At 31.4% G+C, this 26,475-nt stretch overlaps 1 protein-coding gene across 1 annotated transcript in view; it reads right to left on the bottom strand.

The window, feature by feature from the left end:
- Positions 1-2,716: 2,716 nt before the first annotated feature.
- The window catches only part of LOC107999592 (netrin-1), a 120,561-nt gene continuing 96,802 nt past the window's right edge, over positions 2,717-26,475 (bottom strand). The window contains exons 3-7 of the mRNA XM_017059523.3: positions 19,142-19,291; positions 17,349-17,444; positions 4,433-4,501; positions 3,451-3,661; positions 2,717-2,979 (exon numbers count right to left, since the gene is read on the bottom strand). Of these exons, the coding sequence (XP_016915012.2) occupies positions 2,835-2,979; positions 3,451-3,661; positions 4,433-4,501; positions 17,349-17,444; positions 19,142-19,291 (671 nt within the window). The 3' untranslated portion in view covers positions 2,717-2,834. The remainder of the gene's footprint in view (positions 2,980-3,450; positions 3,662-4,432; positions 4,502-17,348; positions 17,445-19,141; positions 19,292-26,475) is intronic.

A 26,475-nucleotide genomic window follows, 5' to 3' on the forward strand; every position in this document is an offset into this window, starting at 1 on the left:
TATTAAAACGTTTATAATGGTACTTTGTCGTAGAGTCAAATTTGCAATTATTTGAAAAACAAAATTTTTGACGAATTATTTGTTAAGCTTATTTTTGTATGCACAAATGAGATAAATAATGTTTTAAAACAAGAGACACCGTTCATGATATTCGATATAAATAATTTAAACGAAACTTTACAAAAAAAAAAAAACTATGCGACATACGTAGTTATTCTTGATTAGGAACTTATTTCTTCAAGCACATGAATCATCGTAAAATAATTTATTTAATGTGTTATCATAACTAGTTTCCATTTAACAATAACGTTCTCCATTTCGTTTGTAAAATTTTCATAGTCGGGCTATTTTCTTTCTTTTTATTGTCGATGCATTTACACGAATAGGATACAGAAGCGAAAACGAGTTCGGAAGAACGATTTGAACGATATATATATATTTTTTTTTGTACGAAACTTGACGATAAAGCTTATTAAAATTATCGTGTTAAATTAAGCGAAACACCATTTCCCTTTGTGCCTTGTCAAAGTTTTATGGCGACAACGATAGGGCCAATATTTAAATATCGCGATATTTCAAGTTTTATGACGACAGTTACGATAATAATTTTTCTTCGCATCAAGTAGTAACTGGTCGTTCCTGATGAATAGTCGTTTCGACATATTTCGAGCTTAGCCTCTATACTTTTTTTTTTTTCGATAATTTTTACTACTATTATTATTTACTACCGCTACTGATATTATAATAATAATAATAATAATAATAATACTAATAATAATAATATCAACTAGAAATGAATCTTAATAATTTATATAGAAAATTTACAAGAAAATCTACATTCAACGTACGCGTATATCTTTATAAACGTGATCGATTTGTGATAACCAAATGAGAGGAGAATAAATAAATTAAAAAAAAAAAAAAAGAAAAAATGAAAAAAGGAAGAAGGAAGGTTACGTGAGAAAAATGGGAAGTCCAGATACTAGGGGAAAAGAGCATTTACAACACTGTAAAACCTTACTCTAATTGATGGTACAACTTCGATAAGAGAGATGGATTATCTGCAGGAACAATGTTGTAAACCCAAAGATCTTGATGTACATGAGAATTTATGTAAGATTTTAAAACTCGATTTCTCGAGAAAAGGAAAAAGAAAATTGACGGAATATACGTAATAAGAGCTTGTTTATCTGAATTCTTGTTAAATATTCTCTTAAATAACTGAGAAATGAATATTATAAATTTATCGTCTCGGTATGTAATGTATATATAGAGAAATGATTCAATTTATAACAATTATTTAAGATGAGTGGATAGGAAAATAAATTATGAATCCGTATATATGATCTTTCTCATCATATAAGTTAATATATAAGTTATATCAAATGTATTGAGATTTACGATAATTTGTTTAATTCGTAGAAGATACGAAGATGTAATAAATAATTTTCACGCGTACAAAAATGTTGATTCAAGGAATTACGTACGTATGTTTCAAGAATCGGATAAACAAGTTGCTTGCAACGTACGATTAAATGCAATTTTATCCGGAATAAGAGATTAATTTTATGATGAGATTTTGAAAATCACATCTTCAATCGAATCTCTTTTTAATTCGAAATTAAAAAAGTAAAAAGTGAAAAAGTATTGTGAATTCCAATATATATATATATATATATGGCATTTACCAGTCATCAGTATTGCGTATTTTTTCTCAATTGCAATGTACATATCGATATCATACAATAACAAAATTACATTTGTACGATTATACAACTGATATGCGATACAACTAATCGTAATTATTTACCCAATACTGCACATTCGATTCGTATCGTTACAATGACGTGTATTCTTATTCGTGTTTTGAGCAAGGAGGACGAAAATATATATATATATATAAAAATCAATTTACGAATTATAAGTTACAAAACGTAACAGTACAATCCTAGTTTCTTTTGGTTTACAATAGAGCGTTAATAGAAGAAGGGAAATATATATAAATTATAAATGTATAGGAAATGTATATGTCGATACAAATGCTAAGTCTAATTTAGTACAACATATTGCATTTTTTGTTCGGTGAAATGCAGGTGAGAAATTTTCTCCTGTTGCGTTGTTCTTTGTTATTCGTGTTATTGATAAAATACATTTTTTACAAAAATAATAAATTTGTTTAAAAACACGAATTTCTATATAGAAGAGATATAAGATATCTAAAACTGAAATTTTATATTAAAAAATCGTACGTACGTGTCTTGAAACATTATATTCGTTAAAATTATCTCGTTCGCAAAAATGTAAATTTGCACGAACGAAACGAAATGGTAGGTTGAATAATTAAAAGATTCGATTAGCACTTGAGCATTAATATTTTTTATATCGTTTTTATGTTTAAACATAATAATTTTTTGATATTTATCAGCGAAAATAAATAATCGTATCAATAGATAAAAGTCACGGAATAAACGAATATTCCAATTAATCCTTCCGATTTATCAATAGGAAAAAACACGAAAGCGTGCATCTCTCACTTACATTTCACACCGTTTACGTTTCCTCCGTTCACTTATGATTAATCTTAGGACGTCGTCGAGAGTATTTTTATATTCGTGCGAGAAGTTAGGTATGTAGTTACAACTATTGGCAGTTTTCTGAAAATGAATGTGCACCCTTTTCTAAATACATATACGAGCAAAAGTTTGAAGCTTCTATCTTGTTTTTTTCTCTATCTCTCTTGCTTGTCTCTCTTCTCCGTTCCTTTCTCTGCGCCGCTTGCGCCATCTTCCCCTCTTTCTCCTCGTCTAATTTTCCTTGGTGCGGTGAGAATTGGTTCAATGGCACGATTTCGCCCTCCGCTGGAAACGTCGCATTCTACGATGCCACTCGTCGCGCCACTCGATCACGATCGACCTTTGCGTCACTGTCAGCCCACCTTGACCTCCACCGTCGCTCTCTTGGCCAAGAATCAAGTACGACCTGGAAATTGACGTTCTTTAATCGCCGTCTATCATTCTTTCGAGAATCCGAAACTTTGGAAACTTGCAGTTTTTCTTTTCTTCTTTTAACAACTGGATCTTTTCTTTTATTGAGAATTGAAATTGTATTTATGAAATCAAAATCACGATATTGCGTCCCTTCTATCGAAACATCGCTTGAATCGTACAATTTGTACGATCTAGCATTTCAAGTTTCGATGATACGGATGTTGAAAAAGTTACACGGGTATGCGAGATGATATTGCCGTTCGTTTCAAGTTCTAAAGAGTTCTAAAGAAAACGCACAGCCGAGGAAAAGTTATGTTACCGCGATAAATATTTTGTAAATTTTTATAAAATAATTTTAATCGAATGATTGAATAATCGTAATTTTCGAAATTTTAATATCTTACTTGTTTCGTTACGAAGATTTTACAGAACCATTGCGATATTCATACAACGAACAACTTACCTATTTGGCTTGATTTTTGGGCATCTGCAGGCTAAATCAGCCGAATGTACGTAGAGGAACACATCGCCACGACGAATCCTCGAATTTGGGGATTTTTTATATATGAAATCAACGTTCAAAGTGAAGCGTATCCAAACCGAACCGGAAACGCTTGTCCCAGCCGAGGAGCCGTCGTTCTTTTTGTGCCTGTCCGTTATTCTGCCCAGAATAGCTGGATAAAAAAAAGAAATATCAAGAAATTTACAGTAATTATAATTATAAAAATTGAAATATTTTTTCTCTCTTTTTAATTTTTCTTTTTTTTACGTTTCACGATTTAGCTATTTATTTCCAAATTAAGTTGGAAAGGATACAATTTATTTTTAACCTTTTTGCTTATTTCGATACACGAGAAAATAAAAAGAGTTGTTCTATTTATGGTTACCTCGTCTATGAATGTTGGCAAACCAGTATCCTTTATGGTGCAACGAATAAACTTATTTCATGCCATACGTAGTACTATTTATCATTTCACTTCTGTGACCAGAGATACTATTTGCTTTATCGGTCGCATAGAAAGTAAATCGAAAATAAGCGTAATAGGTAATAATAAGTTCTATTAATTTCATTGATGAGATCTGAAGATACGATTATGTTGATATTAATGAAGTAGCGATGAATATTTAAATGAGACGTTCGATAAACGCGGTTATTCAAATAATATGGAATATATAAAATTTGGACCAATCATTTAAACGTTTGAGAAGTTTAAATAATAGAAAGAAATTGCCTTCTTTTAATCGCCAAGAGAAATAAAAATATTTGTATTTCATGGAAATAAAATTGAATGTTTCGATGCTAAACAAAACTTTGCAAAGTCTATAAGAAAATATGTAAAATATGATGAATACGAACAATAAAGAAATAAATTTAGAAAATGGAGTCATATTTTTCATATCATTGCTATCGGAATATTTTTTGATAATTTTCAATTTTCACTTACCATAATCTCTTTTGCAATACTTGTTTAGGTTTAATCTTTTGGTGCTGGCCCGACATTTTCCACACTGGTCTGTAACAAAATATAAAATATTAGATTGGAATCTATTTTTAGTTTGTTATTTTTTTCTATTTAATTGAAAATTAATACTTTTCATCTCATCGTTTATCACAACTTTTTTAAAAAATCCTAATATATAATTAATTTGTGTTACAAAAGACCAAGTATTCAAAAATTTCGTGACATTTTTTTTTATTTTTATCTGTATATTGTGTTCCTGAAGATTTAATAAAAAATATCTTGTATATTAAAGAACTGAGTATTTGATTGTATAAGCTTAATTATTAGATTTTTTTATTATGCCATTTTTTAATACGTTCTTCCCTTATAATATAAAAATATCAAGTTATTTTTTCATAATTTCTTAATTCTGAAATAAATATTCTTACAAACAGGAGATTCTATATGGAATTATTAAAGAAAGATCTTTTTCTATTCTTCGAATCGAAAAATGAAAAATTTAGAATTCACGGAATCCAGAAACTGAAAAAAATTAGCTCAAGATATGATTTCTCCAAAATTTATTAAAATAATTCGACTTACTTACTCATATTAATATTTAATTTATAGTATTTATAGTATAATTTCATGATAAAAAAATAAAAAGAAAATTTTTTATAGTCTACATATTGATCGACTTTGAGACATTTCATCAGATTTTCACTGAATTATTACAAAAATTATCATATAACATTAACATAAATAATTTATGTATCAGGTTTAAAAAAAATTATTCTCCCATAGATGATACACATTATGTAGTAATACACATAACGTAGTATCGTAATTTTAAGTGAAAGTCGTGAAAGAGAAACGACTCGACAATTAAAAGAAATCGGGTCTATCGGAAAAATCCATCGGTTGGCCATATTTGGTCCTCTGTACTTTGAAACGCGAAAAAGATAAAGAAAGAATCACAAATTATATTATATTATATCACTCGTAATATTTCCAAAATATAACTTTCTTCAAATTAGAAATACCATAATTATCAATTTTGATGTAAATTTAGTTAATTTCAATTTTTATGATATAATTATATACGTAGCATAATTCATAATTTATTCCTTTGTTATAAATTTTTGTTACGAATAAATTTACATATTTTACATACTTTTTATACCTTTTCATTCAACAAGTGTATAATTATCGCAAACGATACGCTTAATTTCTGATATAATAATTCTACGATTATCCCTTTTATCATTAAATATACCATAAAAATTAATTGATTAGTGAAAAATAATAGGTAATGTTTTAAATAATTCAAAAATAGGATCGTAATATTTCATTCCTTGTTTATCATATGATACATTACGCTATTAATTAATTTTTTTTTGGTTAAACTCGGTTAAATAGAAGCGAGCTTTCAGTTTTCTTATTCCTCCAACACTTAATACAGTCCATTATCGGTGACAGCTGTGGTTACGTTTATCCATTTATTATCTAGCCGCAATATCCATCTATTATCTCAAACAGCATGGTCAGCGTACAACGTATCCGTGTCTCAGAGTAGCGCAATTAATTTTAACTGGAATATGTCCAGTTATTCTTAACCTGGCCATAATTAATAATCTTTATCAACAGCACGCGTAATACATATTTTAGAATGCATCGAAGAAAGAAATATTGATTTTGACCGATATAAGAGTAATTGTAAAAATATTAGAAATATAACCGATAATTAAAAAAATTTTTATCGTTTCGTAGATGAAATTAGAAAGGAGTTTTTTTTTATTTTTGAACTTTTTCGTTTAATTTGATTTTTTTTCTCATATTCCAAAATTTCACGATGAAAATTAGAGAACATTGAAGAAATAAAGAAGAAATTTTATAGTAAGAGAATATTTTACATTAATTCGTACTATATGTTAAAATAATTCCAAATTATATTCTCTTTCGTCCGAGAAAATGTATGAAAATTGTAACGATTTGTCTAAAGAATATGTTAGAAATAATTCGTTTTCAACAATTTTACGTAGCATTTATAAAAACAAAAAGTATCGATACACTTTAGTTCTTGTGATAAGTATTATTTTCATTTTATTTCTTACAAACATTTTATCGAAATCCTCCACTCGTTGCTTCTTCATCGACACCAAACGAATCGATAGTAAAAATTATCAAGCAAAGATGGAAGAGAGCACATTTCCACTTGTAAATTTTATGCCGTTTTAATGAACGTGGCTGCAGGTCGATAATAGAATCCGTATAACGTACCGAATCCCCCGAATCCAAACTGCACGCAACCGGTACACACGCGTTTCGCTCCACTTCGCTTTTGCTTGTTCGTTGGCTAACCAAATTAAACGTAATTTGAATTTTGTTTGAAATTCAATCGATGCTCCCGTTGGTAGACGGGTTGGCGCGCGTTATCCGCTAAAAAATAATGAAAATTCTACGCCCGTACAGAGTCAGACAGTCCCAACTTGTCCATTTCAAAACTTTTCAAACAAAGTGATAGAAAGGACATCCCTTAGAAAATTAGGATTTTAAATATTGGAGGTTTACGTAAAGTGTGCTTTTCATTCAAATGGATTAATAGAATATTACGAAATATTCGATTGTAGGAGACTTGAATCAAGCTGCTTTTGGATTTAAGGATTAAAAATTTACTTTAACGAATAAATCGGTGGATTCGACGTATTTAATTTTTTTTAATTTTGAATATGTAAATATTCTTTTTATTTTTCATAAAGATTAAAAATGAAGATACGATAGAACGATAGATCGATTATCCAAAATTAACTGGATAAAATGTGAACAACAGGAATGAGAAGAGAGAGAAAGAGATAACGATTAATAATCCGAATAATCGACGTTCGGACAATTTGATGTTCTACCTTATCGATATTTTTATTTCGATTTTCTTCTCATTCGCGTGATTCGCGTTTTTACGGAAAATGCAAACTCAACCACCACGATTCCGTAGTAAAAGAATTTGCCAGATAGTTCGTTAAGCATAGCACCGAATCAATTAACCGAATTACGAAATGAGAAATACGAATCGAAAGCAAACTAGATATGCGGGGTAGCTGGCACGAATCGATCGTGATGGCAGAGGCCTCGGACCATAATCCGTTTAATTCTGACTAACGAGACGTCCTTTGTGTCGATTAACTCGTGCCAATCCGGTATCAACCGAATAGCTTTGCCGTCGAACGTGTCTAAACCGTAAGGTCCGCTTTCCGATCGAGCGATTCGATCGATAGATGCCGCTGATGTCCGTTGCTCTCCTCGCCGCAACGAGCCGAATGGTACATTGCAATCACCGAACAAACCACCTAAATCCAATGTTACGGACCAAAAGTCAGATGCAACCGCAATCCTCTATGATTTTATTATATCGTACATCTTTTTTTTTTGCTTTTCTTTTATGAATAGTAAGTATCGGTTAAAATTAATATTTTAAAAAATTTTTGATTTGCGAGAAATTGCATTTCAACAAGCTCGAAATTTTTAATCATTCGTTTAAAAAATATGAAATTGTTGCGAATCGTCGATAAAAATAGACTCGTCAAATTTTTCTTTGGTTTTCGCATAGGTTTTCAAAAAAATATCGAATAAACAATAATCTATAAGATAAATAAAACACTATTGCAAATTGCGATTGAAAAAACGGAATAAAGTAATTCTCCAATTACTGCTAGATCGGAATAACGAAATTACATATTCGCGCATCACACTTGATGATAGAAAATTATAATATATTCATAACAGGCTGCAGAGTCTTGTGATCAAAATGGAAATGATGAAATCTTGATTTCTAGTTAAGACATTAGAGATGGAAATTAGATGTTCATACCGAATAAAATTTATTTCAAATGATAATTTTCGCTAATTAAAATAAATCATTTATTACTTAATAAGTGTTGTTTAATATTTCAATCGAGATTGTGTTCTTTATTCAATTAATCGAGGGAATTTAAGATAAGAGGAACGTTTGAGAAAAATTAAAGAATCGATTATTTAAAGAAATAACGTTTATTTCCTAATAAAAAACTTGTTTCCGAGCATAACCTTCAGAATATATATATATATATATATTAAACAATAAATATAATAATAATAATGATAAGCGTGTAATAATGCATCAGAAAGATAATAACAATAAAAAAAACTAATTACTTTCATCGAAATCGAATAACAAATAACAATAGCAAATAAGAAATATTCACGTACGTATATATATATATATATATAAGTTTCAAAAATAGTCTCTCTAACGATCATACAATCGAGAAATAATTTTAAAATAATCCAATTTGAAAATTCCTTGAACCAAGCCACAATCGATCGGTTGAAATCGAACAAGTTTCGCTGGCAATTACCATCTCGTAAGAAAGAGATCTTTTTAGAGAAGTCGTTTCGCTTCTTTTTTCCTCTAAATATTCCCGCTTCTTTTAATGCTCGCGCACAGGATACACGCGAGGTACACTCGTAAAGTAACGTCTTAATTATAAAAGGGCCTCTGCGCATGCGTTACGAGGCACCCTAAGCATCTTACAGCGGCCGAGTGGGATTTTAATGGACGCGTGGGTGCTCGCCAGTCGTGACAGTGTAGAGAATCTACGGTTTTTCGTGCGACTACCTTTTGAAACGCCCCCACCACGCAAGGTTAAACGGTGCTCTTAATGCGACGTACTTTCACGACGAAATTAAACGACTTTGATCGCGGCCTACCATTTTAAACGAAATTTACGCGGACATTTATTTGTCATTGTACGCGGTAATGAGCCGGAATTCATCCATCCGTTCGGCGATTAATAAGGAAACGCGTAACGAATCGTTTTATTATCATCGAGCGATTCGTTCGAAGAAAAAAGGCATTTTTGACGAAATTTAATAATGATGATTCGAGATGTTTCTTTTTTTAATAACATTTTCATTATATTTCATGGAAATTTTATTTAAAATAAAATGGAATTTAAATAGAATTAACAACAAATTATCCAACAAAGTAAGATAATAAATATTTTTTGTCTGATTTTCTTTTTGGATTGCGATAATAATTGTTTTTCTCATTTCGCCACACAATTTTCTTTAATTTGACGATACATTCATCAGCTTGAAACCTGTTATTATTTGTTAGAACGCATATATTTGGAAGGTCCCTAAAAGATTCTACTACGCGCGATATATATATCTTCTATGGCAATAATTATCTTCATTATTACAGTACAGGCTTACCGGTTAGGCCCTAAACCAAAGTTAATTACCAGCCGCCGTAGCTAATTTAAATCAAGACTAATTGACCTTCCCCTCACCCCTCCGATTCAACTTCCATTACTCCAAGTCGCGCCTCAGCTTCTAATATCGCGAAACTTTCCCTAAACTTGTCTCGTTTCATCTACGTGTCACCGAAAATCCTTAGCCGAGTAATAAAGATGATTAATATTAAACGAATCAGGAATGTCTTACTTGATAAATGAATTTGTATCGATTCAATATTGCTGGCCAAATTAAAAAAGAAAATCATACCGATGTGATAATAATTTTTTCTTCTTATGCGATATAATAGTAAGTGATATTCTTGCATCGCTCTTACCAACAGATTCAAACACGAACTAAAATTTGAGAAATTTGGAAAATTTGGAAAATATTTTTGATAATAAAAATATACGTTTTTATTAAATCTTAGTTTCATTATTTTCAAAATTCATCAATTATGGAAGAGCAATAACGAATCGTTGGTCGAGTATATTTCACGGTAGCGAAACATGTTGAGTTTATCATACTGTCAAACGTTCCCTTTGGCGAAATGCGTGTTCAGCTTTAATAGTCCACGAAAAACAGATCGATTGCTCATCACAAGTACGCCGCACTGACGAAGCGAAAGGTCATTTCCTTCAAGATTCTTTCCGTTTGGAAGAAAATAACGGAGTAAAAACAATTTTTATTCCGTTCCTATAACTTTTTTAATAATATTTATTTAAAAAGTTAAATGACGTTGAATTCTTTACGAACTAATTTTTATTTTAGCAATTTTTATTTTCAATAGGAAATAATATATTTGAATTATACATTATTTCTAATTTATCTTCAAACACATAGAAGCACATAGAGGTTAGATTTTATTATCTGTACTAGAAATTGCATCAATTAAAAATTCAGGAAATAGGAAAATTTTAAAAGGAAACAAAAATTTTTCGAGGAATTTATAATAACTCAAAGTAAAACGCTTTATTAAATTTTAACAAACTGGAACGATAAAAATAAGTTTGAAGTATTAATTTCGATTCAATAATATTTTTGTTGAATTAATTATTTTCTTAACAAAATTTATAAGTGTAATTCGTTCATCTTTACGATATTAAATTAAATTTTCAATTCATCATTTGTCGTACAAAATATGTGCATCGAGTGAGCAAAAGTACTGCAATTTTTTATCTTTTACCAAGAATTTTGTAAATGTAAAAATGTAAAATTTTAGATATTTTTAAAAAATTTTAAAACGTAGAAATTTACGTAAAAAAATGTTTACGTTTACATATTTTATGGTTTTTAAAACATTTCTACCATATTTTTACCATATTTATAGCGGACTCCTCGATGTAAATGTATTAATAAACACAACTACGAGAGAATTTTTACAAAATTTCGAAATCATAACACGGAAAAATATTCCTATAATTCAATGGAATCTTTCACGATAATGCCACGAAAAATTATTTTTAAAACTTCAAACGCTAATTAATTCTAAAAGAAGAGAGAGAAAGATTCTCGAAATCTCTTTTCATTGTATTAATTACGATTTAAAAAGGAAAAAAGAATTTAGCTCGTCGAGTTAAACTAATTTCTGTTTAAATTGTCTTGATTTTTATCTCGTCGCGGAGGAAAAGGGCTGCTTTAAAATACATCCATGATTGCGGAAAAGGAAGAAAACGGGAAAGAGAACGGGAATCGATGTGGTGTGCAAACAGTACCAGGACTATGTTTCCTGAAATGGAAGGACCCCTTAGTGGGCGTTTATTCGAACGCATACGCACAAGCAATTTCACGCGTCGGTACAGTAAGCACTCTGCAGATTAACTCGCCTTGTAAACCAGACAACATGTTTATTTCTGCTCCTTTCGTACCGATGCTTCTTTGACACGTTGTTTTTAGACCGATTATTTTCAGATATTTTTATAACTGTACATATTCAGGCACTTTTTTGATAACTTTTTATAAACCACGACAATTCAATCGTTTTTATGTTGAGATCGTAGATGCGTACAATCTAACGTGAAAAGAGTTGAAATTTCGTTTCATAAATTTTCTTGTATTTATATTTATTTGATGACGAAATTGTGTATTTGAAGAAATTTATTGCCGATTTATGCTATCTTTCCATTGTTAATACATCAATGTGCAATGTCGATGAGAAATATTGATTTTAATTTCTGGTAATTTTCGAAAAAATTTAACGAATGACTTTCATTGTTGATATGCATTCATTTGTTTAAAAAATTCTATGGATTTTTTTCATAGAGAAACGAGTAACAAATTAATTATTGTACTGGCATTTATAATAAAGATAATAATAAAATAATAAAATTTTCGTATTAACAGAAATAATACAGAATGTGCCAGAAATTATATTTATGAAATAATTTTACAATTATAATTGTAATGTTTTCAAATAAAAATTGTTTCAAGTTATTTTTGAAACTTTAGCTTCGAAACATGTATATAAAATTCCTAATACCGTCCTTTATTATTCCTGCAAGGTACCGATTTTCATTACTGCATCGTGAAGCAATTGCAAATGAATCTTTATTATCTTTCTTTGAACATTCAATTATTCGACGTGCATATGAAATGACGTTTCTTCAAAGTTCAGATTTCTACGCTTATATTTACTGCATTGAATTTGAAATTTATAAAAGATTCGTTGCGAAACTTTACTTAATTTGTCGATAAATTATTGAGAAATAAAAAGAAATTAGCAATACGGAATATTAAAATTCTCAATTTTATTTGTATTAAAAAAAATTGGTATTTTGATCTCCTTCGGGCAAATATCTTGGCTAAAATAGGAAAGGAATATTTTGAATAAAAATGGTAGGATTTCGAGAATTAACTTTGGATTTTTTAATTAGATATTTTTCAACGTTAGCTTAGAAACGATTTCTAAACGCAATTTTACGTCGTGAAGAATATTTTTAGATTACGCTATATATAAAATTACATACGGGTTGTTTTAATATATTCATAGAATTTTTTCAAAAATCATAAACACAAAAAATGATATAAAAATAAGACAATTGTGTGGTTATCGTCATATTCTATTTTTATCTTTTCATTTAACACTTTTTAAATTACTTATAATTTAAATAAATTTTAATTATTGTTTTAGCCACGATAATAATATATTGACATCTTGTTTGTACACGTTATATACACAATATCTCTTTCTTTCGATAATTATATAAAAATATATATTCAACGACGCGTAAAATATTTTATTTTTGTAAATGTAAATTATACACTTCTATATTAAAATAAATAAATTTTTCAATCAAAGATAATTACAAATAGAAACAGATGCAGCGATCTTCTTGGATTTTACAAATTAGGAAACTGGTACTATCGAGAAATTTCTAAACAACCGGGCATTCTCTGGATTATCTAGATCGTAGCGGTAAGATTGCCTATTATTTACGAACCTATCGAGCTCGAGTATTTTTCTCCTCTCAGGTTTCATCCTACGGACACTTGCTGCGATTTACACCATCGAAACAAAACGATCCTACTTTATAACCAATTAATGTACCGTGTCGGGAGAAAATTTACGGATAATGAGATCGATTAAAATTTAGTACAACAATCGAACTTTTTATAAACGCATTCAGGCGTCGTCATCTTATCCCATTCAATGTCCGCGACGTATAACATTACGAAATAAAACTTCTAAATATATAATATGTAAAAGAATATAAAATATTAATAAATACAACCTGCTCGACGTCAATTTTACGGGTTTTTCATCGAGATTTTCCAAATCGAAACTCGCCTCGCAAGCCGCCTCGATGCCAACGTGTTATTACGCGTTCGTACGCAGGAGAGCACCGATAGCCGTGGGCATCCCCTTTTTAGCATTGCAGCCTCATTGTTCATAAGCGTTGCAAACTGGTAGCTGGAGGATACTCCTTTCCAGATGCTATTCTCGCGAGGAATAAGAGCATCGTATGCAGGTGTGCATACATCGGGAGTATGCATCTCGCGTCACGAATCGCATCTATATGTTAATGCTGCGCGCACCCACGCGCCGTGCTTCGTTGCTCGGACGCGATTCCGGAAATCGCACGATCGTTCGGGCGCCCGCGACCGTGACAAATTGATATTAACACCTTTTATTTTCCTGCTAATTGGCACGGTGATAAAATGCTCGACGGATGAGTTACGAGGCGTGGCCATTTCAACGCGGTGTTTTCGGCTCATTCGAATAATGGTTCGGAAATGGTGGTAATTTGCTTGGAAATACCTAAGAAGATATGAAAGAATGATGGAAAATTATACGTGGAAGTAAAACGTGGATTACAATCGAAATCACATGTTTCTATGGCTATACAAGTTGAACAAGAATTTCCTAGGGCATGTTATGTAAATGGCGATTAATTTATTACTATCCGATTATCTTAAATATAAGCTTTAGATCCTATAAATGATTACTATCCTATATTTTAATAAAACGATATTAAATATGTTTCATTACAAATTCAATTTTCGTCGATATGTTTGCAATTTTAAATGAAAAATTTAAACATTTAATATAATTATTGAATCGATCCTTCAGGATCTCTTGTTTTTTATTTCAAATGCATAGTTCATCTGAAACACACTCGAATGTTATTGATCATCGAATGAACGACCGATTGTGAAGTTCACAAATATCCCACATTACGAACAACTTACACGTAAGTACACTCTCATCTATAAGTTGGCGAACTTATACATTTGCTAATTTTAATTCTAATCCTATAATCTTATTTATAGCTGTCTAAAAATTATATTTTTTTATAAATTAACGAAATTTCTTTGATATTGAAAAGAATAAATTATATTAGGATTATTAAAATACAATATTTTTTTACAATACATTTAATTAATTAGTCGATTAATGTTTATTTCCCTTGATTCGAATATTTTATCCATCAATTTTAATAAATGCATCGTTATAACGTAGTTAAGCTTTTTTTAAAGATCTAGAATCAGATTTATTTCTTTTAACAATTTTCTTTTCTTATATATATATCATAGCACGCGTACATATATATCATTAAACTAATTTCGAAAACTAATTTTTAGAATGGAATCATCTTGCAATTACACATCTTATATATCCTAGACAGAACATTTTCACTAAGAACAGCACAAACGTTTGGTGACTTATGGCCGGGAATGTACGTACACATTGTACGTACTTGTCATCGAAAAGAGTGCAATTCTACTTAAGCGTAAAACCGGCTGGCTCGATGACGGTTTTGGTACTTGTACGGCATTCAGTTGCCCCGTCGAGAGTTTTCCTTTGCTCGAGCCAAATAATTTCCGAATGGATCCACGTGTGTGAGCGTATCGAGGTTGCGAAGACGCGTGGAAGTAAATGTCGGTCCATTAAAGGGACGAATGTATATCTGCGGCTAAATAATAATAATAACTTGGGAACCAAGTTCCCTCCTGTTCCATTGCGTTCACTCGTCGCCATCAGAAGGAGAAGAAAAAGAGAAAGATGAAAAAAGAAAAACAAAGAGATAAAATGAATTCTTTATATTCCTCCGATATAAAATTTTCTAACATTTACAAGTTTCTTTAATGTTGTTAACGTTATCGATAACCTATATTTAATAGATCGTTAAAATGTTGACAAAAGTAATTCTCAAGAATTTTACAACATCCATAATTATCACGTAACGTCAATTTTATAACCTATTATGATAGAAAAGAACAACGTAATATTTATAAAAATGCCGATACAATTTTTACATGAAATGACATTTAGATTAAATAACGTACTTTTAAACGGATATTAAACGTTTTGTGTATAATGTACAAAATTCATAGGATAAAAAAGATGCTCGATCGATATTGTCGGTATCGCTCGAAATACCGACCGATTGAAAAAAAAAGTGATATCGTTGGTAATTATGGACATTATGTTCGAAAGGACGTAAATTACATAGGGAGCTGTTTCCCCGGTCGCATTTACGCTTCTTTGTTCTTGCTTAATAACGATACTGTTCGTAAATGCAGCTGTGGGTTTTATTCGAAGGAAATGCATCATTTATCGGCGACAATGACTGTATCTCCTCTTGTGAAGCTGAACTCCTCTTTATCCGCAAATTATTGCATCGAGATGGTAATATGTAATAGTAGGAGTAACTGGAACCTCGAGGCAATGATATGATATTTGATCCAACTATTGAACGTGTCTACGGTGGGTAATACTTTGTTATTTATACTCGCTATACCGAAACGTGTTTCTTTCGATAATAATGCTTATAGTTTGAGCTCAGTAACGTTATCAGATGGAATAGAGGATAAAGATACGAAGATGAGGTGAAATATATATACAAAGGAAATGTTTGTAAAATTTTTGTAAAAAGAGTTGAAATTAAATCAAACGGAATAAATTTTATCAAATATACGCGATAGATTTAAAAGATTGCTCGAAAAATATAAAACTTCTTAAAATAACGTTATTTACCATCTGATATCGAATCTACTTTTTCACAATTTCATTTCGTAACTGCGGAAAAGTGAGGTTATTTTCTTTTTTTAGCTCATTAACGAGTTAACGTTCATTATTCCAAAGGAAACTTTCGTCGAAAAAGATTATTGGAGCTAACTCGTATAATATTTCAAATTTGCAATATATTTACGTATTTTTACAACAAACTGTATATAAAAACTCATGAATAAAAATGGTAAACTTTTTTCTTAATGCTTATACACCGGCACAAGTAGGCCGTTGGAAACTTGGAGCAAATGGGCAAACTGCAAGTGAGGGTAGCTTTAATTAAGCTATTAGGGTGGCTGAGAGGCTGCGACCAAGCGGCTAGACATTCCAACCCCTCCTCCTCCTCCTCCTCTCTCTCTCTCTCTCTCTTCGTCTGCCAAATTAATATTGTGCTTACATTCCATATTGCAACACGGCAAGGAAATTTGTAGCGGTATAAACTTCCTCCACGTTTTCTCATATATGTGAGTACGTATCTCTGCTTATGGGAATATTACAGCGGAAATTACGAATGAGTCAGATTCCTTTACCATTGGATATCTTTCGTGTATTTCTCAATTAAGATTTTACACCGCATATTTCTCGTAATTTAATTATTAAACGAATCATCACAGTTACGGTAAGATGTACTTGGAGTAAGCAACGAGAGTTTTTGAGTAGACAAGTTTTAATTAATTACTTGATTTAAGTTAAGCTTCTCTGTTCTTTTCCGTTATAATACGATTATTAATTTTATTAATAATATAACAATATATTCCATATATGGAATATTTTATATTTCACAAAACTTTATTTATAATTTCATGTTATAGGATGAGGAAAAAGAGATTTTTGAAAGAATGTACACGTAAGAAAATAATATTTCAAATTAAAAAAATATGTATCGTACGTGGCATGAAAAATAGAACGTGCGTTTCAGTTAAACGGAGATAATAATATTTCATTAAATCCAAATCTATAATCCAAATCTATAAACAAATTCAACTCTCTTCGAGATAAATCCATTATTCTCTCTTCGTCCAAAAAAATATCTCGAATGATAATTATATTAAAAAAAAGATATCTATAATGCGCTTCCCGAGGAAACGTATCGAAACGACAAAGCAGATTACATCGATTCGTCTGACATTTACTCACCGGCTCGTCCATCGTAACCGCGATCGTCGTCGTCGTCTTCGTGCTCTCCGCTCTCCTCGCCGGCCGTGCCTTGAGTCTGCACAACTCTCGGTATTTCTGCGAGAAGAAAGAAAATAAAGGTGAAATCGCAGGAGCGATCGTGATCTCTTCTAAAAGGGTTTCGTATTCGCAAATTTTGCCTAATTGGGCTCGTGATCGATCGCTTCTAAAAACGGGTCGAAAATTTTCCGCTCTTTTCCTTTCTTCCTCTTTTTCGCTCGCTGTTTGAACCGTTAATGAAAGAATTCTCTTCGTGTATTTCATCGTGTGCACGTAACAACAAAGCTTCCCGATTGGCTGGATTTTATTACCATTTTTCACCGACGACTTTGCAATAATTGGATCTTTAAAATTCATTGGAAAACTTTCGTTGGAAATTGGAAGATTTTTATTAACGACCTCTGAAAAGATACGTATAAAATATTTGGAGAAGGTGAAAAATGCTGTTCCACTTAATTTTTTCGCTTTATTTCTCGCTCATATTATATTTTACTATATTTTTAATTTTTTAATTTCCCGATACTTGAACACTACGTTGGAAAACGTTATTACATGTTCTTCTTTATGGATTTCTTAAAAAATTGTTTTACGGATAATGGCTGCATTCTAGTCACCCGATGCATCGATGAATGGTTCAGGTATAACAAATCAGGGTAAACTTTACATGGAACGGCGTAGTGCGATGTGCTGGAAATAATTAAGTCTGCTACTCACCAGGTCGACTTATTGTTAGATCGCTAACGATGCGTTGCAAAAGTGGTTGATAATCGTTCACTTTGTGATAACTGACGCACGATCGTTCAAACGTCAACTAAATTCTCGCGGCAACTTGGATGCTTATTTGTTGCGCGAAAAGTAGTTTCGAAAGAGAAAAAAATTACAATTCTTTTCAACGTGTTATTATTGTATCGTGAATTTTCAGAGATGGCATTTCGCTACTAAAAATAATGAAATTAATTAGGAATCGTTTCACATCGGGAGGCTATGTACGAAATAAAATAACGTATTATCTTTTTCACGTAGCATTGCAAACTATTACTATCGAAAAATGTACACATTCTTTTATCATGCATATAAAGAAATAAAATAGAGAGAGAGTTAAAAAAGCATAGAACGTTCACGCTACTCGTGATTTTTAAACTTCCATTGTATATTCATTTTTACGTACTACCTTTTTTTTATTAACTTTTATGGGAAACTGAAAATAGAATATTGATGAATGCGTTGTAAAAATCTTCTTTTAAAAATCTTTCTGCTTTATACGTCCATTATATTTTTACTTCTTCCATTTCGTTTTTCATTCCATCTCATCCTACATATGTATATTAGAACCGAGCGTGTACGCGGTTAAAATTAACCAACAACGTTGAATTATTTATTCATTTGGTATTCGACGGTCATTCGTAAATAATATATTTTAAAAGAAAAACAATTTTGCAAAAAAAAATGCATACAAAAATCCTCGGACGCGTCGAGTTAAATTTCCTCGAAAACTGATTTTAATAAAAGAAAACTTTCCACGTGGGATAACTTGGTATCAAAACGTTCTCACAAGTATTTCTTTCTCTCGTCCCATCGAACAGCTCGAAAGCTTCGTCGATGGTTTACGAAGCAATGCAATTAAATGATAGTAAAAATTTTCTTGCGATGGACGGGAGAAATAAAAGTAAACACGTTCGAACGGCATATTTTCTTTACAATAATAAAGGAGACGCGTGAAAGGCTATAAAAATTTAACTACTGCGTATACTTACTGATGCAAGGTGCAATATGCGATCTACTCTGTTGGTAACCTCTGGCGCATCTATTACAAGTAGTGCCAGTTACACCGTCTTTGCACGGGCATTGGCCGGTGCTTTGGTTACAAGTTTTTCCGGAAGCGCCGATCGGATGACAGTCACACGCTGTAACACGCAACATGCAAAATAAGGGATGGTTAGTTATAGTTGTATTATTAGTTGTATTAAGTATATCGCGTGAAAAGAATAATTGGAATTTATTATTTTGAATACATGGTTATATTAAATGTTATATCTTTTATACATATATATGTATATATATATAAGTTGGAGTCACAATTGTAAACGATCTTTTTACAACTTGTAATAACTACGAAACTGGTTTATTTAAGTGGAAAGACGTTATTTCCATCTTGTAAAACAATTTTATCGAGAAAAATTATTCAAGGAATACGTAAAAAACTTTCTTCAAATTGCAGGAAAATATCACGGAAAACAATTTCACGATAATTTTTTTTAATCGTACAAAATTGCCATTGTCTCGCGAATCTGAAAACGCGCAAATTTCCATTATTTCCATTTATCACTTTTCACTCCGAAGCTTGTAATTTCCAACTTGTTAGCTCGTTTGTTCATTGATCACCGTTCTCCTTCCTTTTTATCGCATTCACCGCTTCCGGGATCGAGGTGGGAGCGGCGAGAGGGGAGGTTAAAAGCAAAATCAGGGGGGGAGGAGAAATGTTTGCTCGAAAAGTCAGCTTGACACGTTCCTTTTGCCCACTTGCTTATGCAAGCTGCAGTATTTTTCATGCGAGAGAGACACTGGAAAGCGGTTAATTACGATTGCACTTGGAGCCCGAGTGCATCCCCGCGAAAATCTATGAGGAGACCCTCGAAACATCCGCCGGTCGTTGCTCGTCTGCGTTTCCATTTTCCTTCTTCTCCTCGGCCCACTTCTTTTTTTATTCTACTTCCACTCGGCCGCGGCATTACTATTTCACGGTGAAATCGGTCGTTGTGGTTTTATAGACAGCCTACAATCCACCGATTTGTTGTTCGCCCATGAATGGATAACGATTCGTACTTTTCTCCTTTTTGCGTTTTTTTTTTTCTTCTTTCTTCTTCTTTTATCTTCAACGCGTCATCAGACACTTTTACAATTTTCTTTCCCTATTCAAATATTTGTCGAGTACGCGTTGGCGACTTACTTTTCATTTTCACTCGGATATTACTCTAAATTAATTATTTCTGATTATTGCTCTGTCATAGAGCAATATTTATAGTTTGAGCAGCAAATGTAATCTTTTTTTCTTAATCAGTAAAGATATTGAACAAAATTTCTTATATTTGTTTATATTTTTTTATATCTATCTGAATAAACTATAAAATTCGTGCATATACGAATTTCTATTTCTTCAATTGTGTTTTCGTAAAAGTGAAATTTTATAATTTTATAACGAAAAATTCGATATATTTAACAATCTTTCAAAATTACAACCCGAATAAAATTTATTTCGAGTAATAATTTAAAAATAACGTTAATTATCATTTATTTAATTTTAAGGTAGCCGCAATGAACAATCTTATCATTTCCACGACGTTTTCCAATCAATTTTAATTAACCGCGTGGAAAAGAAAACCGATATAGAATAATTGGAAAAATAAAACTGGAAGGCGACAATGAACGACGATGGTCAATGGAGATAAGCGCACAATCTCGAGAAGAGAAATACGAAGTGACCATTTGCACTTCCGCGAAACGGATTAATCTTGAAGAGACTGCCGAAGGGACGAACAACCGGTTCGCGCTTCCCCAACATTCGTATCGCAAGCACAGAGGGAGAATTTTAACTGTGACCGAATGGAAAAACGTTCGAGAAATGTTCTTAAATTAATAAAAAGAAACTAAATGATAATAATAAGTAATAAAGCGATAATACGAAATTTATGTTTATCGATTGAAGGTAAATTAGAAAATTTTCCAAAATTTAAAATGTCTACTAAACTAACGAGTACATCAAGTTTATCGAGTTAACTTTTGTTTAAAAATAAACAAGATTAATGTAAATTCAATTTTTTACATTTGACCAATGTAGTAATCGTCAGAACTGCAATACTTTTTCAAAATATCCACTCTTATTTGCTGAAATAAAACAAAGTGAATCTTCCGTACTGTTGAAAACTTGACAAAATGGTGAAAATTTTCATCTCGTATTTCGTTTTTCTCATAATTCTTCTAATTTCTTAACAAAAGACATCGCAATTTTTCAAACGGCCCTAAAAAACGATGATATAAAATTTTCTCGTTATTCCATCGTTATTTCTAGTTCGCGCTTCTTTCTCCACGACACACGTTGCGAAACTCCCTTGCCAACTGGTGAAAGATCCCTAGGAAATCGAGCGAAAAGTCGTGTTAAACGCTTTTTTATCCCGCGATCCTCTCAATTATCACAGGGCTATTTAAACGCGCCGCGTTCCGTGGATCGGGTATAACAAGGCGTAAAGCAAGCAAAATGTAAAATAGCCGTGATTTACGAGTGGTGCATGTACTTTCTTTATCCTCATAGGTGTCTCGCGAGTCATGTTTATATTAGCCAGCAATAAGTGACACGCCGGTATGCCCGCTCATTTTACAGGCGTAAACGTGAGTTACGGTGCTCCGTTGTGCTTCCTGAGCACGCTATTCGACCGATCGTGACCCTTGCGAAATGAACCCGGACAGTTTGCATACGTCGAATATCGAGCCACGAAAGATTTGTGATTTTTTTCCCCCCTCCCGTCATTTCCAGGTAATAATTTATGATTCGAGCGACTTAAAAAGTTTTAATTTTTCTTATTTCCAAGAAATTGGTAATTTTGATTCGATCGTAGAACAGTGGAATCTCAACGCGATACATGCTTCGAGTGTATAAATCGTCGTATAAAGGAAAACGTTATTTGTGATTGAAATTATCGTGCGACAAACTTTATATATTATCTTTATTAATGTGAAATCTAAAATTTAGTATAGGAAAATTTGTTCTATTATTTAGAATATTATGGAAGTTATTTTTATGTTTAATATCGTTTAAAAATTATTTCTCCTTATCGCTTAGTTTCTGAAATATTTTCAAGAAAACTCACACTTTTTTATAATCTTACTTTATAGTTATATATCATCCCTAGATTTAATGCATTTCTACGTTTCTATATAAACAACAAAAGAGAGAAATAGAGTTATATAGGTTAGGTTGAACTAGGTTAAAGCAAGTTTCATTGATTCATTGAACGCTTTATATGATTCATAATGAATTAACATACGAATTATTTAACTTTTTGAGATTTAAATTATAAATATAACTCATATTTCGTTGTTAAACTTCAACTATATGTATACGAGATATCAATATTTCCAAAAATGTGAAAATATCGATCAACTGGAGATTCTTTGTGTAATTTTAATATTTTCTTTTGCAAAAACTATATATAAAAAAACTGTATAGTCAGTCTTTTTGGATAAAATTTAACTCGTGCCATTTTTAATGTATTCTTATAATTCTTATAATTCGAATTTTTACAAATGAAAATTCATCTCTATAAATCAAATTCTGATTACTAGTGTTTATATATATTATTGGAAATAATATACATAGAATGAATAAATTACACATGGAATGATATAAAACTGTTTATTTCGAAATAAATTGAAACGATTAATATTATTTCAAATATTTACGTAGCTAAGAATATTTTAGATACGTATCATTATTCGATTATGTTGCATTTTAAAGCAAACATTGGCCGTTTTCTATCAAAACGAAGCTTCCATGATTCAAAGATTTTTTCTAATTCGAATTTTTTCATCGAATAATTTATACGTACGCACTCGTTATTTTTTGCTGCAACGTTCGATCAAAGTTGCTTGCCAAGCAAATCACGTATTATTCGAGACTTTAATGGCTTTTAATCGAAAAAAAGAAAATCAAACGTTTATATATATATATGTTTATATCATATAAAAATACGTACAATCATTTGAAATTATTTCATTTATCATTCATTTATTATAATTTAAATTACGATATCGTTTTCTATATTATCGGTTGTAGGTTAATGCCTTTCGATTGATAAATAGATTGCGGATTTTTATGCAGATAAAACGAGTTAAAGAAATATTCAATAAACGTGTTCAAGATATACATATATCATATTAATTAAAATACATTTATGTCAAATTATGTAAAACGTATGCACATAACATGCACGCATTGATAATTTTATCAAGTATATAGATATAATTTATACTCGTAATATAAAATGGTATACTTTCTTCGTGCTTTTCTGATAAATTGCTATTATTTATCAGAAAAATAATTTGATGGAAATATCATTGCATGTTACGAGATTCCACGTAATGGAATATTCAAATTTGTTGTTCGAATAATTATTGGAAACTCTTTTAATTATTTTATCAACGTTATAATTCGTTCGATATTTTTGTTCTCGATAGTTATATTCAAAATATGCAACGTATTGATTTTTAAAAAATATGCATTTTAAAAAAATATAAATGTAAATTTATCGTATTTGCATAAAAATTGTGATCCATCGATAATATTGATTTGTTGAAAAGGAATTTTTTTAATAAAATCTATTTTCTCTGATAATAATAAAATCGTCGAATTAATATCGTTTAATTTCTTCGTTTAGTCGAGATGACGAGTAGCAAAAAAATAATTTTACACCTACTTTAATCCCATCGATTCGCAATCAATCACTTTAAAAAAAAAAAGAATTACTGAAACGTGCAACGTGTACGTATTACATGAAAATTCTAATCAATTTTGCGATGAATATAAAGTCGATTGGAAGAAAAAGGAAAGAAAAGAACGTTATAATCCTACATTACGGAGAAGCGAAAAACATAATAGCTGTGGTGGAAGTCGGTTGTTTAACGCGTTGGAAAAGCAAAGAGGGAAACGGTGATGCCATCTCACGAAAACGCGTTCATAAATTCAACTTAGCCGGGCAAGTTTTATAAAAGTATGCACGTATTTATTTATATCTGGATATCTACGTGAAATTGTTAAGGCGGTTTAAGCCGATTATCGGGGAGGGTCGGGTTGACCTTGCTAGGTTTCTTCCTCGTCGTCCCCTCGGTTTCCATCGTTTTTTTCAGACGTTAAAAAAGTTATGGTACATTAACGAGTTGAGTGCGTCAACAAGCTTACGGAAGGGTTTTAAAGGATTAACCAAAGCAATACCGAGTTATTAAGAACGCCAATGTTCAAGGGGAAAGTGCAATAAAGTGCGCTCTCTGCTTCTGATTGTTTTGCATGATTTAATCCTTAAATTCTCGTATTTGATATAAAAGTGTAATTGGGAAAACTCTTGGAATTAGGGTTGAAAAATAAAAGTATTTTAAAATTTTACAATCAATATGTAACGAGATAGAAATTTTTATATTCGTAGAACAAAAATATTAACTACTCGATATGAATTTTATATAATTTTACTTTTCAAAGTAACCAGAAAAAGTGAAAATCATGTTATATTTTCTACATTTTTAGAAACTTTGATTTAATTTTCGAGAAAAATGTGCAACGATGAATAATAATAATATCAAATGAATATGTACATTTATTATCAACAATTTTATCAGGTACGTTTCAATTAAAGAAAATGTAAGGGAACAAAATCTGTATTAAAAAACTGAAGATCATAAAATTATAAAATCAGTAATAAAATAATCAAAACGATTCCTTTTCCTACTTTGTTAACGTCAGCGACGCGTGTAAATATTAATTAATAACGATCGATTAAAAATAGAAGAGCATCGCTTGTTATTTATAGTGGCAACGTTCAAAGATAAAAGGAAGAAGGGATAAATCCGGCAACGAATTTGCATACTGAAATCACCCACTTGTTTTTGCTCGCAGCAGGTAGCACGTGGGTCGTTTGATGGTTACTCTCTACCTACGTCCTTCTTCAGCCTCGTAAGATCACAGCACCCTCCGTTTCGACAAACTGCCGTGTATCAACAACATCCGGTCCCAGATTTGGTTCGCATCCAGCCTGCACGAAAATACGTTTCAGCGAAGAAATTCCTCGAAATAAAATCGACCGATTTTATTACTTCGAGTATTTATAATTCATGATTTATAATTTTCATCAATTTTTTACATTTCCAGATCTTGCTTTAACAAGATTTTTCCTCGACGAAAAACATCAAGTTACCGAATAACAGACTCTTCGAGATATGAAACGTTCCAATTCTAATCTCTTAGCGAAATAAAAGTAAATTTACTGGAAAATTTTGGAAGGACTCGTTTGATGGACGAACATCTATCGTTTTCTCGTGATTTTGAAGTAAAACCGCAGGATAAAACGAAAGAGAGAAAAGAAAGAAAAAATAAGGGTCGTAAATTTGTTTCGCCCACGAGATTAAAGCCACTTGAACGTGATAGCGAGAGTAATAAATGGAAAGATAGTCAATTAAATCGAGAACAACGATCGGTACACGCGGCGCGTGGATGCCAGCCAATTTATTAATCGGATTATCGGGCTGATTTCCCTCGAGTAAACCTTGCTACGGGTTGCTCGATAATGTCGATCCATCGAAGCCCAAACAATTCCCCCTCTGCTGATCCCCCTCCGCCCTTTCAAGGAAATTCCTGTCGCCTCTTGTGCCGAGGATTCTCCTTTTTCTTCTCGCCCTCCACTTCTTCCTTCTATTAAAAAGCTGCCCGATCGAGAAACTGAGTTTTTCTTTCGAAGAAAATCAACTTTCTTTCATGAGAATCGCAAAATCTTTTCAAATTGGATAACGCAATAATATGTTTGCGTACATGAAATTTCATTTATTTATTTTTTAATATAAATCGAACATTTCGAAGAACGTTGTTTACCATTTTGACGAATTTCGATAAGAATTATTCGCTGCCATCGTATATATAAATCAGCCCCCGTTTTCCGATCGATAAAGCCAATCCTCCAGGACTCACGGCTCATTTGGCAGCCGAATTTTCCGAAAATTCCACGTCTATATTATTCCGTGCTCGATATATCGAAAATTGAATAAAGCAATCACCATAACGTCGCACGAAATTGCTTCGTTATCTTCCAAGCCTGTCATCGAAGAGCGATCGAATGTCATTGATAACCCCCCAGCGTCAAGATGATGGGAAAATAATTTTCTCGTCGTTTTCTAACAATGCTGGAAATACGTACATTTATATATATATATATTTTGGAAGATTGTAGATTTTTCGACCAAAATATAATTTTTTATATCTCAAAACTCCTTTAAAAATTTTGGAACCTCGAGTTTTCTTAAAAAAATCGCATTAATAGAATTTAAGTAAGAAATT

The sequence above is a fragment of the Apis cerana genome, linkage group LG2 (assembly GCF_029169275.1).
Source record: "Apis cerana isolate GH-2021 linkage group LG2, AcerK_1.0, whole genome shotgun sequence".
Classification (NCBI taxonomy): Eukaryota; Metazoa; Arthropoda; class Insecta; order Hymenoptera; family Apidae; genus Apis; species Apis cerana.